General features: G+C 43.1%; 3 protein-coding genes across 3 annotated transcripts; 2 read left to right on the forward strand and 1 right to left on the reverse strand.

The window, feature by feature from the left end:
- Positions 1 to 7,217: 7,217 nt before the first annotated feature.
- Positions 7,218 to 8,455, reverse strand: LOC104422592. Its single transcript, XM_010034960.3, has one exon. The coding sequence runs from the start codon at positions 8,068 to 8,070 to the stop codon at positions 7,519 to 7,521; it is 552 nt and encodes a 183-aa protein (XP_010033262.1). The 5' UTR covers positions 8,071 to 8,455; the 3' UTR covers positions 7,218 to 7,518.
- Positions 8,456 to 10,281: 1,826 nt separating this feature from the next.
- On the forward strand, positions 10,282 to 10,825 carry LOC120289078 (RING-H2 finger protein ATL48-like). The gene is made up of 2 exons (XM_039303609.1): positions 10,282 to 10,429; positions 10,537 to 10,825. Exons 1-2 carry the CDS (start codon positions 10,348 to 10,350, stop codon positions 10,710 to 10,712), a joined length of 258 nt encoding a protein of 85 aa, XP_039159543.1. The 5' UTR covers positions 10,282 to 10,347; the 3' UTR covers positions 10,713 to 10,825.
- Positions 10,826 to 11,314: 489 nt separating this feature from the next.
- Positions 11,315 to 14,012, forward strand: LOC104423889 (probable inactive receptor kinase At2g26730). The gene is made up of 2 exons (XM_010036326.3): positions 11,315 to 12,955; positions 13,270 to 14,012. Exons 1-2 carry the CDS (start codon positions 11,656 to 11,658, stop codon positions 13,851 to 13,853), a joined length of 1,884 nt encoding a protein of 627 aa, XP_010034628.2. The 5' UTR covers positions 11,315 to 11,655; the 3' UTR covers positions 13,854 to 14,012.
- The last annotated feature ends 2,896 nt before the right edge of the window (positions 14,013 to 16,908 follow it).

Below are 16,908 nucleotides of genomic sequence, written 5' to 3' on the forward strand. Positions count from 1 at the left end.
CATTTGGCTTTAGCTCAAAGGGAATGCTCAAAACTATTGCAACAAGGCATTATTGAAATCTCTAATTCTCAATGGGCTTGCGAAACCTTTTATGTCAATAAGCATGCCAAACAAAACAGGGGAAAAATGAGACTGGTAATCAACTATCAACCTCTCAACCTTTTTCTCCAAGATGATAAATTCCATTTACCATCCAGAGACTCTCTCTTTACTGGTCTAACCAAGGCCTATATCTATTCCAAATTCAACCTCAAAACCGGATTTTGGCAATTGAGCATCCATCCTGAAGACAGATCCAAAACAGAATTCTGTATCCCGAACCAGCACTTCCAGTGGAAAGTTTTTCCTTTTGGCCTAAAAGTAGCACCATCCCTTTTCCAAAAGGTCATGTGTCATATTTTCCAACCAATCTTGTCAAGTACAGCCGTATATATTGACGACATTCTACTCTACAGTCTTGACGAGTAGACACACTGTCAACTCCTTGAGCAGTTTGTAGAAATTATGAAAAAGCATAGCATTATGCTTTCTCAAAGAAAGATGAATATTGCCCAGATAGAAATCAAATTCCTTGGTATACACCTTAACAAAGGGACATACTACCCAGGGCCACATATTACTCAAGAATTATTGAAGTTTCCTAAAGATAACTTCACCACAAAACAAGTTTAATAATTTCTTGGGATAATCAATTATCTTAGAGATTTTGTCCCAAATATTGCAAAACTCCTGATTCCTTTGCAATCTATGCTGAAGAAGAATCCCCTATCTTGGGGAAAAACTCAGACCAAAGCAATCGTTGAGCTTAAGGAGATTATGCAGAATCTCCCACCATTGAAAATACCATCAACGGGAAAAAGAATTCTCCAAACTAACGTCAGTGATGAATACTAGGCAGCCATCCTATTTGAAGAAATTGATGGTAAGAGACACATTTGTGCTCACAAAAGTGGAAAGTTTTCTCAAGCTGAAATGCATTACTATTCCACTTTCAAAGAAATCTTAGCAGTAAAAAATAGAATCAAAAAGTTTGATTTTCATCTCATCGGCCATCACTTCCTGGTAGAATTAGACATGGCATCTTTCCCTCAGATGACCAAGTTTAAACAGAAACAAATTCCAAATTCCCAACTACTTCGATGGGCTGAATGGTTTTCGAAATACTCTTTTGAAACTAAACATATTCTTGAAAAGAAGAATGTGCTTGCTGACTTTTTGTCAAGGCCAAAAGCACCAGCCCGAAATTAACATGTACATCAAGAGGCCTGCTTTCCATATGCTCAATCATGGCGTGAAATACAAGATTGAGAAGATCAAAGATTTGCCAAGTTGGAAATATCCCCAGGAAATTATTCAGCAAATCTAGAATGATAGCCTCGCTGAGAACCTAGAGAACCTTATGTGGCAATACCACACAGATCTGTTCAGATTCAATGGAGGTTCGATTCTTTATCTTTTTGGATTAAATTCATATTATCCATTCATACATCATTTTATCTGGAAGGAAGATGATTTTCCTGATCAGCTCAAAATGTTATTATGGTACTTAACCAATAAGTACTTAATAGCTATTGAAATTCCAACCAGAAGATTCATTACCAATCTCACAAGGATATTCTTACTCGGTAGAGGTAATGTTGAAAGAAAATGTGATAAAAATCTCTTAAACTTTCTCAATTGGTTCTATCCCCCTACCCATTGGAAATACCTCTTGGAAAAAGAACTGAGAACCATAACACCAAATCCTGAAGTTCATACCATCTTGTTCTTCTAACGACCATGGTATTTTTTCACAAATAATGGCCACATCATTAATGCCCCACAGGAAATAGGAACCACATCCTCACTTGGACAGCCGAGAAGCTCGGATTCACAAATCTTATCCAGGATCTATTAGATCTTGTGAACACCAGTACCGAGAACTCTAGAGAATCCTGTGCTAGGAGAACAAAACCATTCCTGAAGATGTATGGAATTACAATGTACTTGCCAAATGGGACGATTATGATCTAGCATCAGAAGCTAAGGAAGCACTCAGACAATGCAAACAAGCAGAATCATCCCAAGATCATGAAATAATAGAAGCATATGACATTGTCCAATCCACTCAAGACCCCTATGCACGCTTTGGAGGTTATCTTTCCCAGGATCCCTACGATCTATGACCTTCGTCCTCATCTCAAAGCATGAACACATCTTTTTATGCACAGCCAACCAATTGGCCTCAGCCAAGCATTCCTGCCGACACTGCAGTACGTGACAATACAGATTGGGCTCGAGAAGAAGCATCTCACTAGGCTCACGTAGAAGCATCCTCATCAAGACAGCTCAACTAGATTCTCTCACCAGAAGACCTTGAAGCACTTGAGCAAAAATACGATAAACATTGCCTAGCAACAGTACACAGCTTGGATGACTTCGACTATGACTACAATGCTCGTGACGGACGAGACCATTGAGTCCATACATTTTCATTGTAGTAAGTCACTGTTCACTTTTACCAGTAGCACTAGGCTAGGGAAAGTACTGTTCACAGTACAATTATTGTTCATAGTGTGCGAATAATTCCCTCCCAAAAATTTTCGACGTCTTTGTTTGTGTCTGGACCCATGAGCTTAGTCCTTGTTTGTTGCTTTGTGACCTCTTATTGTCTATATAAGGCAAGGAGGGTGTATTGTGTTAGGCAAAGTCCCTTAAAGTAAAGTGAGTGTTTTATGAAAACTCTTTCTATGGCTTTCTAAACTCCTCTTCTTCTCCAGCCTGGTAGGATCCTCCAAGAAATGCAGCTTGGGTAGGTTAGAAACGTTTCCATCCTGGCATCTTTGAGTGTCTCTAAGCTCTGAACTAAAAGGCTGAGTGGTTTTCTACTAAAAGGCTATCCCTGAAGGGTTTGAATGGGAGTTGTTCGCCCACTGGGGGATACATACTTGTAGGAAATTTACTCTTCTTCCCTGGTTCTCAGTCTAGGTCCATTCATGGTATTACACATTAATGCATTATAAACTTCAGAAATTTAAAATTATTATTCTTTTTTTTTTGTGATGTCGGGAATCTGGCCTAGCTCACCTTCGGGAGCACAGTACTCACTATACCTTAGAAGAGACTCGCCCAACAACCCATGGGTATGCCTGAACCAACGCAGCCATGTGTAAGGTTCTTTTATTTTAGAAAATTTCAAATAAGGGTTTCGAGTGTTTTTATTTTCTCAAATAAGAACTTGAAGTGAATTTTATTCCAAATAAAGTATATCAATATCAAAAAAAGACTTGAAGTACTAATCGTTGGCTAACAAAATATTCCGGCCAACTAATAATATTTTTATTAAAACATGAGTTAAATTTAAGTTAAATTATATTTTTTAAAAACTTTTTAAAAAAGTAAAAAAAATGTAGGTGGGAGGGCTCCTCCCACTGTGGCCGCCGTCCCATGGCCATTGGGGCGAAGAGCTCATCAATGCCTAGGTGAGAGCCACGACCCTTACTAGATCTTTGGGCAATGACCCTTTCCCGAGATCTAGGCAAAGGTCGCCACCCTCTCTCACCAACCTTTTCAATTTTTAAAAAAAAATCAAAGAAATATTAAATACACAAATAGTGAGTTCAAGCATTCTTTGAGACTATGGACATTTTAATCCCTTATTTGAGAAAATAATGACACTTCGGATCCTTATTTGAAATTTTCCCATTTTTTTTTTATAATTGTGCACAAAGAGACCCTCATAACCCATCAAGTTTACACAAATAGAGAAAGAAGATTATATACTTATCCTGGTCTCCATATCATTTGTTCTCAAGTGTCATCCTTACCTCCTTAACACCTTCTCTCTCCTTGTTTCACTTGTCTCCATTTTTTTTCCTCATTTTTGAAATTCTTTTTAATAACGAATGTTTTTAAGGCACTGGTTAAATACCTATTTAAAAAGAGTTTGTGGTTTTCAATTCATTGTTCATTTCGTGTTATGTGTAATTGTTACTTTGAAAATCAAAACGTTTTCCAAATAAGCATTTTTACTAAAAGTCATAATAAAATGTTCTCGAGAGTTGCATATGGTATAGGCCTGGTATTTAATAACTCAGTTGTATTGATATTATCGTTAACAAATCCATTGACCTTTGTAATAGAAGGACCCCTGGTGAAAATGAAAATCAGAGATCTATTTGTTTCTTTTGGGTCATAATCAGAGATCTAGTTAAATAATAGACAAATAAGAAAGTAACAAATTTAAGAAAGTTAAAAATTTTGAGGACATGTGGTGCATGATCCCTCCCCGAACTTTGCTAGTTTTCCAACTATAGCAGCTAGATGAGAGAGTGAAAAAAGGTAGAGACGGATTCACCAAGCAATAAGCAAATAATTGCACCAAAAATGGTTCTTCCCAGGGTGGCGGAAATATGACTCGAACACGACACAGATTTATCGAGACATGGATCGACATTGACACTCCTCCATTCTTAGTTAAGGCACGAGACACATGCATGACCGGGAACCACGAATTGCCGGACCTAGTTGATCGTTCGAAGGCAATTGTACTGAGAGTGGAGATGGGCCAAAATGCCATTTGCTGCCGGCCCAATTATGGAAATTTTCTGTGTAGCACATAGTGGTCCATGTCTCCAGCCCATCAGCCCCTTTACACATCCCCGATTAGATAGCTTATGATAGCCAATAACATGTTCATCCTAAACTCTCTGGAAGCATTCCCATCCAACATAATCAACACAAAACACAAGCACAATCATATTTTGAACCTCAAGCGGGAGCGTCTATTCATCACTTACAAAGTCGGACACGTTCGCACTGCCATCCTATCATAGCATGATTACAAGACATATCCTAATTTAGAATATGGCAAAAGTCGTATCAGCATAAAGAAATCTTTTCACCGACACTGATATTGCCATTCATAAAAGTTCACCATAGCTTTGATCTTTATCAAAATTCCAAACCCTTTCTGTCTAGGACTGTACACCCATTCAATCCCTGCACATCCACCCACATTCATTCAAGCTCAATCATAGTTTTTCACATGCTAAACTTCAAGCAAGCTACCCCATTTTTACTCCATCTTGTCCAGGAAAAAGAAAAAAAATCACGAACTTGGACTTAAGCACACGCCCTGCTCAGATAAGAAGTATCCATTGCAGCTACCGAGTGAGAATGGGGCATCCATATCTTAAGTAGAAAGAAAAATTGAAGACGACAGCATCAAATCGTTCTCAGTCTAGACGCAGAAGTAAAGGGAATTTGCATGTGATGAGCCATCACAAGATATCAGAGAGCATACAACCTATACACAAACTCTAACCATGATTTCAGTGTTGGTATGGCTTCTCATATCTCGAAATCTTCCTGACAAAGTATACTGAACATAAAATGTGCTTTCAGTATGCTTTGCAGGAAACCATACTGCAGAACAGATAGACATCAAGCACAACTCAGGCAGATGGCAGAAATGCAATGCATCCACACTTTCTAATGGCACAAATTCAGCAAGCTCGATTTAAAGTTTAAATCATATCAATATGGTCCATAACAGTTGCAACAGCATGTGTCGCGATCGCAAAACTGTAATGTCGTTGAGAACTTTCTCAAACTCCATTTTAGGAACAAGAGTATATAGCAGCAGATGGTGCTAAAGAACCAGGTCATTTCATCGAGATAGTGATTTGACTATGAGAAGTAACAATTGAAGACAATAAAACTCCCAGATGTCAGGACTGCGTGCATCATGCTCAATAAAGCTCCTCAAGAATACCACTGATTTAACAGATGAAGGCTTTCAGAGGTGCAGTTGGAAGTTGGCCATGACAGGCAATTACAAAATTCACCAAGAGTAAAAGGACCAGGTGACGCAATGGATACGAAAAGTGAAATCCATATTTATGCAGGTAGAAGTGTTAAGCAAAAGCCTAAAGACTGGCGAAGAAAATGGCAAACAAATTGTTTCAAGGGACATTCGGTTTTCCTTTTTTCTTCCATAAGAATGTGGCTCTCCATAAAAGGACACAATTAGCCCATGATAGGCATGCAATGATGACAGATAGAAAGCAGCAGACCACTTGTTGGATGCCATCTCATCAAGTGGCTAGTTTGATGCTAGGCCCAAAGATTCTTTAAACTAGTCCTCATACTAGTCAAAAAGAAAAGCATATGACAGCTAGACATGCTTGTGCAAAACACAGTTTCAACTCCAAGCCAAAATTACACAAGATTTGTCATAAAGGAGTAGGACCTGCCAGCATAGCGTGCCCACTAGAGAACATAGAGCTAACAGTCAAATCCTGACAAAAGGAAATTTCTCATCTATATGAAGAGAATTTACGACACAGAGACCTGTATATAGAAATCTAAATGTCCATGAAAAGAACAGAGCATTCCAAGTTCCCACCATGAACAGAGGATTCAAGACCCAGCATATAGGCAATAAGTCTAATTAAAGGTGCAAGTCGTGCCAAGGGCCATATTAATCCATGACTTTGATGAAATTGCTTGTCAAGAACCACTATATGAGTATGACCAATTTGCAACCAGCTTCAGACAATATCCACCAACTAAAAGCGAGAAAGTGGAAGCTAACTCAATTGTGCAATACAGCATTTCGACCTAAATACCAGATGAAATACAGTGGAAGCAAAAGCACTAGAAACCACAATTCAGGAACAAAGATGCACTCAATTGAACAAGAGGCCCACAGCCAAGGTAAAGAACCTTCAAAGATTGTAAACCAAACAGTCAGTGTGCTCAAAGCAATGGAAGGACGGAATTGAATATCATCGCTGAACAACTACAGATACACAACCTGAGACTTTATCGTCACGATATAAAGGTAAAAGTCACGCAGGTGAGTGATGGTGGGAAATATGGAATGCAAAAGAATTATTAAATGCGTGTTATAATATTAAGATTGGCGCGTCCAGAATAGCTTAAGTCAGCATGATACCTTGGATCAAGGGCCAGAAACGTCTTAGGTCAATCGCGTACTAAAAGGGCCACCAAAACAACTGCTCAGACAGAACAAATTTCTCGCAAAAGTTACATTCATGGTGTTAGCGGCTTTTACCCAGTTTGGGATCATATTGCGAGCACCTAACAGGAGACGATATGTTAGATAGACCCACACGGTCAACCTGCACAAGGTATTTATATAGTAAAGGTTGTCCCAAGATTCTGTGGATTCGCGTAAGAGGCACATGACCGCCGATTGGGGAAGCACTAAATGATATTAGTTAGAACACAAGAATTTATTGAGAGTATTTGCCTGTACAAATTACCTAATGTAGTCACATTGACAGCTTCAGCACAAGCAAACAAATCTCTAATCACAAAACATGGCTACTTATATGCGCTCGGCTGCTGCCACCAACCTTCAAAAGCATGAAAATTGCAGAGAGGGCGATTCTCTAAGTACCACCATCAATATGAGTTCGAAACCCAATAAGAAATAAATTGCACCGTGTTCCCATCGGAACACGCGGATTAAATCTTCATATCAACTGATCACAGAGTATCCTCAAAATCTCATCCTTCTACAGGGTTACCTAGCACATAAGAGAACACCTCCCTAACAGGCGGGAACTCCACCAACCCGATGTCCACCCCATACCCGGTGACCGGCAACTTCAGGTCCCGCAACACGCAGAAGCCCTCGGCCATGCGCGTCTTCGGCACGTCCTGCGCGACGGTGCAGTACGGGGTCCACGACTCGGGGCGGAACTCCTCCCCGACGTCGACGCCCTCCTTCCGCATGGCGTCGCACAGCTGGGAGTGCAGCTGGAGGAGGGCCATGTTGGCCTTGGGGGCGAGGAAGAGGACGTTGTTGTCGACGGGGAAGCTGCCGACGGCGAAGAAGGAGAGCGGGACGGGCTCCTGCCGGGCGGCGAAGGCCCGGACGACGCCCTCGAGCTTGAGGGGCTCGAGGGAGGGGGAGGAGAGGAGGGTGATGTGGGGCCGGGCCTCGATCTCGATGAGCTGGGTGCTGATTTGGCGGCGGGCCAGGACGTTCCAGGCCTTGAGCACCTGGTTCTCCAGCGCCGGGTCGAAGTAGAGCTCGATTGCGTACCCCTGCGACATCGCGTTCTCGCCCACCCCCGATGCTCGCTCGATCGATCGATCGATCCCTGAGGGGCCCGCTCCGAAATGCGGAGGCCGAAATCGGAGGAGGCTCCTCGGACGGCGGGGGGGAATCGGCGGAATCGGAGAAAACCCTAGGCGCGGGGCATTTCCGGCCGGCGGAGGTTTTCCTCTTGCGGGCGGCGGCGAGATCTCGCGAATGGCGAGCTCGCTCTGAGCACGGCGGAGACGGGGACAGGCGCGGCGAGGAGAGAGAGAGAGAGAGAGGGGCGGCGATGGAGACTCTGGAAATGGCGGAGAGATGCGAGCGAGCGAGCGAGCGAGCGAGGATTATAAGATTGATTCGGACGGAGGAAGAGAGAGAGACACACACACAGCAAGAGGGGTTGCTCTCGGAGACCAAAAAGCCAACCCAAGTGGATTGCGTCCGGAATCTTTTGAAAAAAAAAAAAAAAAAAAAGTAATCTTATTGTTATCTAAGTAAAATTAATGTTAATATTTCTAAGATTATTAGGATAAATACCACCAAAAATCTCAAGACTTGCTCATTGTGACGTGGGTACCTCCACCTTTTTCTTGCATCACATAAAAAACAAATTTTATGCGTGCCAGAGTATAACGTAGCTTCTGTATTTTTTATGTCAAAAAAAGGTTTGGCTGTTAACGTTAGAGTAGGCAAATTTATGATTTTTAGTAACATAAACAAAAGTTTGGCGAACTTTACCAAAAAAAAAAAAAGTCTGGGGAATGGTTTGGGGTTTTTCTTTTTGTTATATTTACATTTAGTTATATTGCTTTAAAATTGACATGAGAAAATTGGACTCCTCTTATGCTGTATAAATTAATTGAAAGCAACTCTATCTTTTTATACACGCTATCTTTTAGTAAAGAAGGAGATAAATACAATTTCATGCAAATTTTGATCGCCATAGTCATAATTGTATTGATAAGAGTCAAAAGGACAATGGATAAAATCTCTATAAAAAAAAAGATTTTTTGTAATGAATTTATTTGTCAAGGATGTTTCTATAACGATATTTGGACGCTAGAATCACATTGATTTATATAAACAATTTCATTCCATCGTGAGCCATTTCTTGGTCAACATAAGAGAGGATCCGACAATGAGAGCTCTCATGCAGTGTTTTTGAGGTATATTTTGATATATTGACTTGATCTAATGATAACATATTGCTAAACCAATGTTTTGATATTGATATTTTTAGTACGACCAAAGATCATGTTTGTAAAATTAATTTTCTTTTACTTTTGAGCAAACGGAAAATAAAAACTTATTCACTTAAGAACACTATTTCATTGATCAGTTATTCAAAAATAAAGACCACTACACTTCCTTCTTTTTTTATCTTGTCCTTTAAAATATATACATAATGCATATCATTATGAATTATATGCTCGTCGCACTTTCTTAAATTTTCTATAACCCGCACTAAAATGCGTTTCTTTTGTTTAATTTAATTAGTTGATTATGATACGTATGTTCACTATAGAGTTGGAGTTAAAATTATCATGGAACAATTTTAATCATCAGTTAGACATGACAAACGTTGTTCAATAAAGATGGTATGATGAACATTTACTAAGAATAACCGCTTTTAATTAAGACAAAACACATTAAATGATTTTATTGTTTATAAGCCAACGATAAAATCACCACGCGGTCGCGGCCTTCTACTCCCTAGCACCGGCCCATTTTACACGACCTCAAACTTGAAGCCAAGACCTAAAATGGAAGCGGGCTGCGGTGGTGGAGGGCATGTGACCATGAACATTATGGCTCAGTGGTGCGGCGGTGTATTGACGGTGATGGTAGTTCGGTGGTGGTGGCGGCGGCGGCGGCGGCGGCGGCGCGAGTTAATTGGGTTGCGAATGGGAATGGTGATGGTCGTCAAGGGTGAGCGGCGGATGGCGGTTGCAGAAATGGTTATTTCTGTAAAAAGAAAGGTCCTTGCGATTGCGAAGAGAGAGATGTCCATGCATCTTAGGCGTCTGGTGGGTGTTTCGAAACGTGGCATCATCCCAAGACAACACGCAATGAACTGTCGAGAGTCCCGACATACCAAGCCACTCCCCGGGAAAAAGGACAGGAACGGTGTCGGAGGGCAGTAAATAGCCCGTCTAATGCAGATAACCGCCGCCGCTTCGGACACCCACGAACTTCTCCACCGGAGTTTCGTCGAGAAACTTTAACGGCAGTCAAGACGCTCAGCGGGAGAGGCGGGTGTAGTCCACCAGATCGCCGTTGCAGAGGAAGATATGCAAGGTACATCCGATTCGGAAGTCGATCAGAAGCTCTTCGACCGAAGACGGCGTGCCCAAAACCCCCTCGTTCCCATCGGTAACGACCCCATCTTCAACATGCATGGCTCCTTTTGTGCGTTGTTGAACATCATGGTCTGTCTGTTATAAACGCTGTTCGCCATTCACGATCGATCTGCCACGCAGGGGCGTTCGTGACGGCGGGAGTGCTGGTGGCGGGGCTGATGAGTTTCCAGCAAGGGGACTCGCACCTAGGGCAGAAGCTAATGAGGGCTCGGGTCATTGCTCAAGGCGTCACCGTCGCTCTCATGGTCGGCACTGCTTATTACTGCGGCCAGAAATCTGCGAACCACCACCTCTAACCCCAATCGCCGAGAGCGAATTGACCTCGACTTTCTGTCTTGCGTAAAATAAAGATCTCTCGCTTTCCCACCTCGGTACTTTTAGTTGAACTCTCCGTTAGATTCCTGTTTTCCAGTGGCGTTGTGCCGTTTTGTCTCGTGCAAATGAAGGTGGTCTGTCCGTGTACGACCGTCCGCGCACCGTGGCTTTTCTCTTGGTTTTTCCTTCACCTGTCCGTGTCTTGTTGATAGAGATCTTGAAGTTGGCATCGCATCGAGGCGTCATTTCATCAAGGGTCGGTGAACTCTTTCGTTCCTTAATGTCACGGATCTTGTTTACGAATGTCTCGAGATGCCTATTAAGCATACTTCACGAGACTCATGAAGTTATGACCTCACAAACTCTAGACTCGGTCCACATTAGGGATCTGCTAGACTATGCACGCCGAGGCTAACGAATTCGATGTACTTCCATGTGGCATGGCCCCAGGTGGTCAGATCAGCTATGAATCGAATCGAGAGGACACTCTGTTTCGAGGTTCTGTCCTTTATCACTCGACCGTCCATCGAAGCAGTCGCGCCAATGTACGTGAACTCGGAAGGGCCACGTGCCTACACTGGAATCGGCAGGTCTGGATGAAGATGAGACTTTCTTGTGCAGAGGAAGTGGCATTTCACTGTCAAACCGTTTCTAGAGGCTAGGCCGGCCTCTTGTTGAAGAAGCCAAATGGCCCCTTCCTCTGTCTTCCTCGTCAACTCTCACGTCGAGAAGCGGAATTCGCAAGAATACAAATCTTACGTTGTGGAATCAGAAATAATTTATGCGCCTAATTGATACTGGCAATTAACACGAGCATTGGAATCTTCTCCCAATTCGCAACGAGCGTTACCGGCCCCGAGACATTGGCGTATTTAGATCTATCGACTCAGAACTCCAGAGTCGGCGAAGTTTTATTGTCCAAAAATGAAGCGAACTCTGCTCGTCTGGGCGTTGATGGTGCCTTTCTTTTGCCTACTAGGCTCGACGGGTGCGGTGATCGAGGCGGAGGTCAGGAGCTCGCTGATCAGCTTCCTAGGAAACCTCTCGAATCACGGGGTCGTTGCAGCCATCGGCTGGAAACAAGAGTCCGACCCCTGCGTCGACGGCTGGAACGGTATAGCTTGCGATGCGCAGAATGCTTCCGTGACGAAGTTGCGTCTTGAAGGGTTCAATCTTTCAGGGAGCCTCGACATGGGTTCTCTCTGCAATATGCCCGCCATCGCGAGCTCTCTTGCTCGCCTCGTTCTCAATGGGAACAACCTCGGCGGCGGAGTGCCAGCGCAGATCTCGATTTGCAGGCAGCTCACTCACTTGCAGATCGGCGGGAACAAGTTCGAGGGGGAACTTCCCGACTCGCTAGCTACGTTGGATAATCTCAAAGTTCTTAATGTTTCGTACAATAACTTTTCTGGCAACTTGCCGAATTTGTCCAGGATTTCGGGGCTCCAGATTTTCCTGGCTCAGGACAATCAGCTAAGCGGGAAGATTCCCGCATTCGACTTCTACAATTTCGACGAATTCAATGTCTCCTACAACAACTTCAGCGGCCAAATCCCGGATGTCCAAGGTTATTTCAATTCGAGCAGCTTTATCGGCAATCCGTTCCTGTGCGGATATCCGCTCCCGAATAACTGTCCACAAGATAAGAGGAAAGGCGTCTCTGGCGAGCAGGTACTTATGTACTCGGGCTATGCACTACTGGGTTCACTTCTCGTGGGCGCAGTCGGCTTCAAGCTCTGCAAGAAAAAGATGAAGAAGACAGGCAAGGTCGACTCAGAAAACAGCGCATTATCGATCGACGGAAGCGGGAACAAGGCTACCGTTCCATCAAGTGAACACAAAACTAGTGCTACACTGAATAGACCAGAAGTCTCGGCTACCTCAGTCGAGAGTGGAGTGGTCTCGTCTTCCCTCGTGGTCGTCACGAGGCCGACCGTGAATGGGCTCATGTTTGAAGAGCTACTCCGGGCTCCGGCCGAGCTGCTCGGGAGAGGAAGGCACGGGAGCCTCTATAAGGTCATATGCGAAAACGGGGCAATGTATGCCGTGAAGAGGATCAAGGATTGGGCGATCTCAGGCGAGGACTTCAAGAAGAGGATGCAGAGGATAGACCAAGTAAAGCATCCGAACGTGCTCCCGGCCGCCGCCTTCTACTCCTCCCAGCAAGAGAAGCTTCTGGTCTATGAATTTCAGCAAAACGGAAGCCTGTTCAGGCTCCTTCATGGTATCCTGATCTCTCTCTCTCTCTCTCTCTCTCTCTCTGTAATGCTGTGTGTCAATGTGAATAGAGAAACAGCATGGTTCAATGAAAATACGCAGATACTCTCCTGTCTATATTCCAGGATAGCGAGCTGCGGAGATCCACATGGTGATAATCGTATCCAAACAATTTAGCTGAACAATAGCCGCGACAAAAGTTTGTCGTAGAAAATTTAAGCACAGAATGGGATCTTGGTTATTTGCAGTGCCTCTTAGGAATTGGGTGGTAATTTAATTAACATCCTTGGCTAAATCTGATCGTCTGCTTGTAAATTTCAGGAACCCAGATGGGAAGAGCATTCGAGTGGGGCAGCAGGCTCAACTTCGCAGCCAGCATTGCCAAGGGTCTCGCTACCATGCATCGAGAACTCCGTGATGTCGAAATTGCTCATGGCAACCTGAAATCCTCCAACATCTTGCTGACTAAGGACATGGAGCCCTGCATCAGTGAGTATGGTCTAATGGTGCTGTACGATCACCAAGACCTGACTCCATCATTGATCACCCCCGCGTTCGAACCCGACCATAGATCCAATCCAAGCATGCCGAGAGCCTTCGGCTCGGACGCGTATGGCTTTGGTGTGATCCTCCTTGAGCTACTGACCGGGAAGATGGTCCATGACAAAGGGTTCGACTTGCCCAAGTGGGTCCTGTCCGTCGTCCAGGAGGAGTGGACCGTGGAAGTGTTCGATAAGTCCCTGATCTTGGAAGGAGTGAGCGAGGAGCGGATGGTGAACTTACTCCAGGTGGCCATCAAATGCGTCAACCGCTTGCCGGAGGCCAGGCCGAGCATGACACAGGTCGCATCCATGATCGCCACGATAAAGGAGGAGGAAGACAGGTCTCTGGCATATGAAACCTGATATGGCTTAGGCCTTCTCTAAATCCTGATAGAATTCACAATTAGGTGGCAATAGGAATCAGGCCAAAAGGGAGAGTGAAATTTCTAGCCAATTTAAAGTATGAATCTGGCTTTTTCATGAATAAATAAGCAGTAAACACTGCTTGTCATGTCTCTAGAATCTTAGTACTCATGCATGTGCTCCAGTGCTGATATAGATACAATTATTAGAAAAATTCAGTTTCATTTCTTGGTACCGAGACGATACGTTATTTGAAATTGGAACCTTATCATGGTCATATACCCAACAGACAAATGGTCTTGGTCCTGGCTCTGCCAAGATCGAGGCAGTTTGTAGTTTGGTGTTGAACCACTGACCCCATTTTAATCTCCGCTCCACACATCCACACCCAACTAAACAAGGGCTCGGCAAGATTTCCCCGATCTCATCCCCGGTGCCTCGACCGGTCCATCAATAAGCTCTTTTTCATCGAAAACTTTTGCTTGTCTTAGCTAAAGAATTCAATAACTGAGTGATTGAGATAACTTCTAATTTGAGTCGACCTTCCCATTTTCTCACGTTCGAGTGAGTACTGGCTAATTTCGGCTGAGTGAGACCTTATTAGGACCGGGCCGACAGGCCAAGTGATCGTGCCAGTCCGGGCACAGCACGGCCCATCGGCGGGCCGTGTCCCATCTTGGGCCTGGGCCGGGCCGAGCCAGGGGTCCCAAAATTCAATCACGTTTGGGCCACTAATCCAGTGACCCGAAACTTGCCCAGTGGGCAATCATTGGCTCGTGAATTTCCGAAATGGCGGAAGAGGAGGGCCACCGTGATTCGTGGCTTGCGTACCCCACCGACATCTATGACATCATCGGAGCCCACGATCAGGACTAGCCAGCGGATCCTGAAAGACAGTACATGCAGCTTGTCCGCGACAAAATTTTAGAAATGACTGTGGTAACGCATGATTGGTTTTCACGACAATTATGCCTCGCCTGGACAAGGGGACAACCGCGACCCTGTATCGTCCGGACCATGGCGAGGGATGCGTTCTCTAGCGTAAGTTTAGTATAGCCGTTACCAGGGCACCAATATGTGTCACTTTTTTTTTCTTTCAAATATTAGAGATATGTACTTGTACTTCGATTTGTATTCCATAATTCTCCGCAATTTAACTGTTCATTGCTGCTTTTAACATTTGAAAATTAACTAGTTTAACTTCTCTAAACCTTTTCCATTCAAAACAAAGATAATAAATCACTGGCCAAAAACTAATCGTGCTCCGGCTTGACCTAACGATATGTCGGGTATAGGCAAGTGGTCACTTCTACTGAAAATCAAATTCCACAAATGTTATAACTTTGATGAGATGCTCACTTACGTATTACAAGTGTTATGGCACTTAACTAATCGATTAAAAAGTTACATGGAACTAAAGTGATTAAAAATAATTATGACATTCGAGTCGACAGAAAAAAGGTCATATTTACAGTGTATTTGGGTTTAACCCAAGGCAAACCAAGATTATCACCAAAACCAACCTCTCCATGTTCTCCGCAATAATCATCCCCAGTAATCATTTCTTCCCCATGCGCCCACCCTAACCAACCACTCCGCAATCAAGCGGGAGTAAGAAATCAAACCCCTCATGATCGACCTCCCCAGCCGGCAAAACACCAAAGAGGAAGGAAGAGAAGACCACGCATGATGCGCATTCTCGTCGGCCCAAAAAAACTAAAACTTCGCGCCAAGAATTTGAAAAAAAAAAAACAGCCAACAAAAAATAATCGTGCTCACATAAGATCCTCGTCGCGCAAGCGTCACTCCCGGCCCCGGTCCCTGTCGCCTTCGAATGATTTGGGACTACATGTCAAACCGAGAGCAAAATGATTACAAAAGAGACAATGGGCGACGCACCAGAAAAGGATTTCCAGCCCGGGGGATCCTCACTTACCTAACGCCCTCGTCACGTCCATCACTCCGATTCACTCGATTGCTCCCCTTTTCTTCCCCCCCCAACCTTAGCGTACAGCTCGCAAATGATTGTCGCTTTTTGGCCTCTCTCTCTCTCTCTCCGACCTAATTCCCTTCTAAGCACAGATAAAAAAAATCCCACACCCAACACCCTCCCCTGTCTTTTAAATGAGCTGTTCTTGCTTCAATCTCCTAGCCAAAAAGAGACATAAAAATAAAAGAAAAAATGATACAAATATACCTAGACTTTGGCCCATAATATGATATGATTCATAATTTTTTTAATTTATTTAATACAGTTCTTAAATTTTAACTCAGCATTAGAAAGACAACGTTGAATATTTCTGTATAATTTATGAATTAAGTTGAATATATATATAAAAAATTAATAAATTAAATTAAACAAATTAAAAAAATCAAGGTCATATTATATATTGAAATAAAGTTTGAGATCATATTAAATAAAATAAAACTTTACGGATTACGTTGTCTGAAATCATAATGTCTTTATTTTAATAAAATAATCACGCGGATTGTTTTCTTATTTAATTGTTTTTTTATTTGGGTTACGGTATAACGACCTCTACGTAGGCCCCACCACTCTATTGAAAATTCCCCTAAAGTCACGTTACCCCGAAAAGGGATAAAATAAATTGACGTAATGGTCTATGGATCATGTAATTAACACCCCCACTTTTTGGCATCGGGTGTCACTTCAATACGCACTTTTTGTGTATTTCGCTTTTTTGACTTCATTTCAGCCAATGAAAAAGTGTAAAGTTATCGAGCTTACTCTGCACCACGAGAAAAAAATCCCTGTCGACTTTTTTTAATGGAGCGACGGAGATTCCTTACTTAAGAACTGGAAGTTCATGGCTCGAATTTTATCAACCGAGTGCAAACTGTTCAAAATTAGGACCACATGATTACAGCTTATAAAATTGTTCACGAGCCTCCAAATGATGAGTTCATTGGGCTTGTGCCATTGGATTATAAAACGAAGTGATATAAAGAAAGAAAACTTGATCCCTTACATAGTTCGTGTTGTTTATTTGTCAAGTTACAAAACTTGTGATTTCGAAAGCGACACATTCCAAAT

The sequence above is a fragment of the Eucalyptus grandis genome, chromosome 10 (assembly GCF_016545825.1).
Source record: "Eucalyptus grandis isolate ANBG69807.140 chromosome 10, ASM1654582v1, whole genome shotgun sequence".
Lineage (NCBI taxonomy): Eukaryota > Viridiplantae > Streptophyta > Magnoliopsida > Myrtales > Myrtaceae > Eucalyptus > Eucalyptus grandis.

Coding starts and splice junctions, on each gene's coding strand:
- LOC104422592 (XM_010034960.3), bottom strand. CDS start 8,070: ATGTCGCAGGGGTACGCAATCGAGCTCTACTTCGACCCGGCGCTGGAG.
- LOC120289078 (XM_039303609.1), top strand. CDS start 10,348: ATGCAAGGTACATCCGATTCGGAAGTCGATCAGAAGCTCTTCGACCGA. Junction 10,430..10,536: donor AAACCCCCTCGTTCCCATCG/GTAACGACCCCA, acceptor TCTGCCACGCAG/GGGCGTTCGTGACGGCGGGA.
- LOC104423889 (XM_010036326.3), top strand. CDS start 11,656: ATGAAGCGAACTCTGCTCGTCTGGGCGTTGATGGTGCCTTTCTTTTGC. Junction 12,956..13,269: donor CCTGTTCAGGCTCCTTCATG/GTATCCTGATCT, acceptor TGTAAATTTCAG/GAACCCAGATGGGAAGAGCA.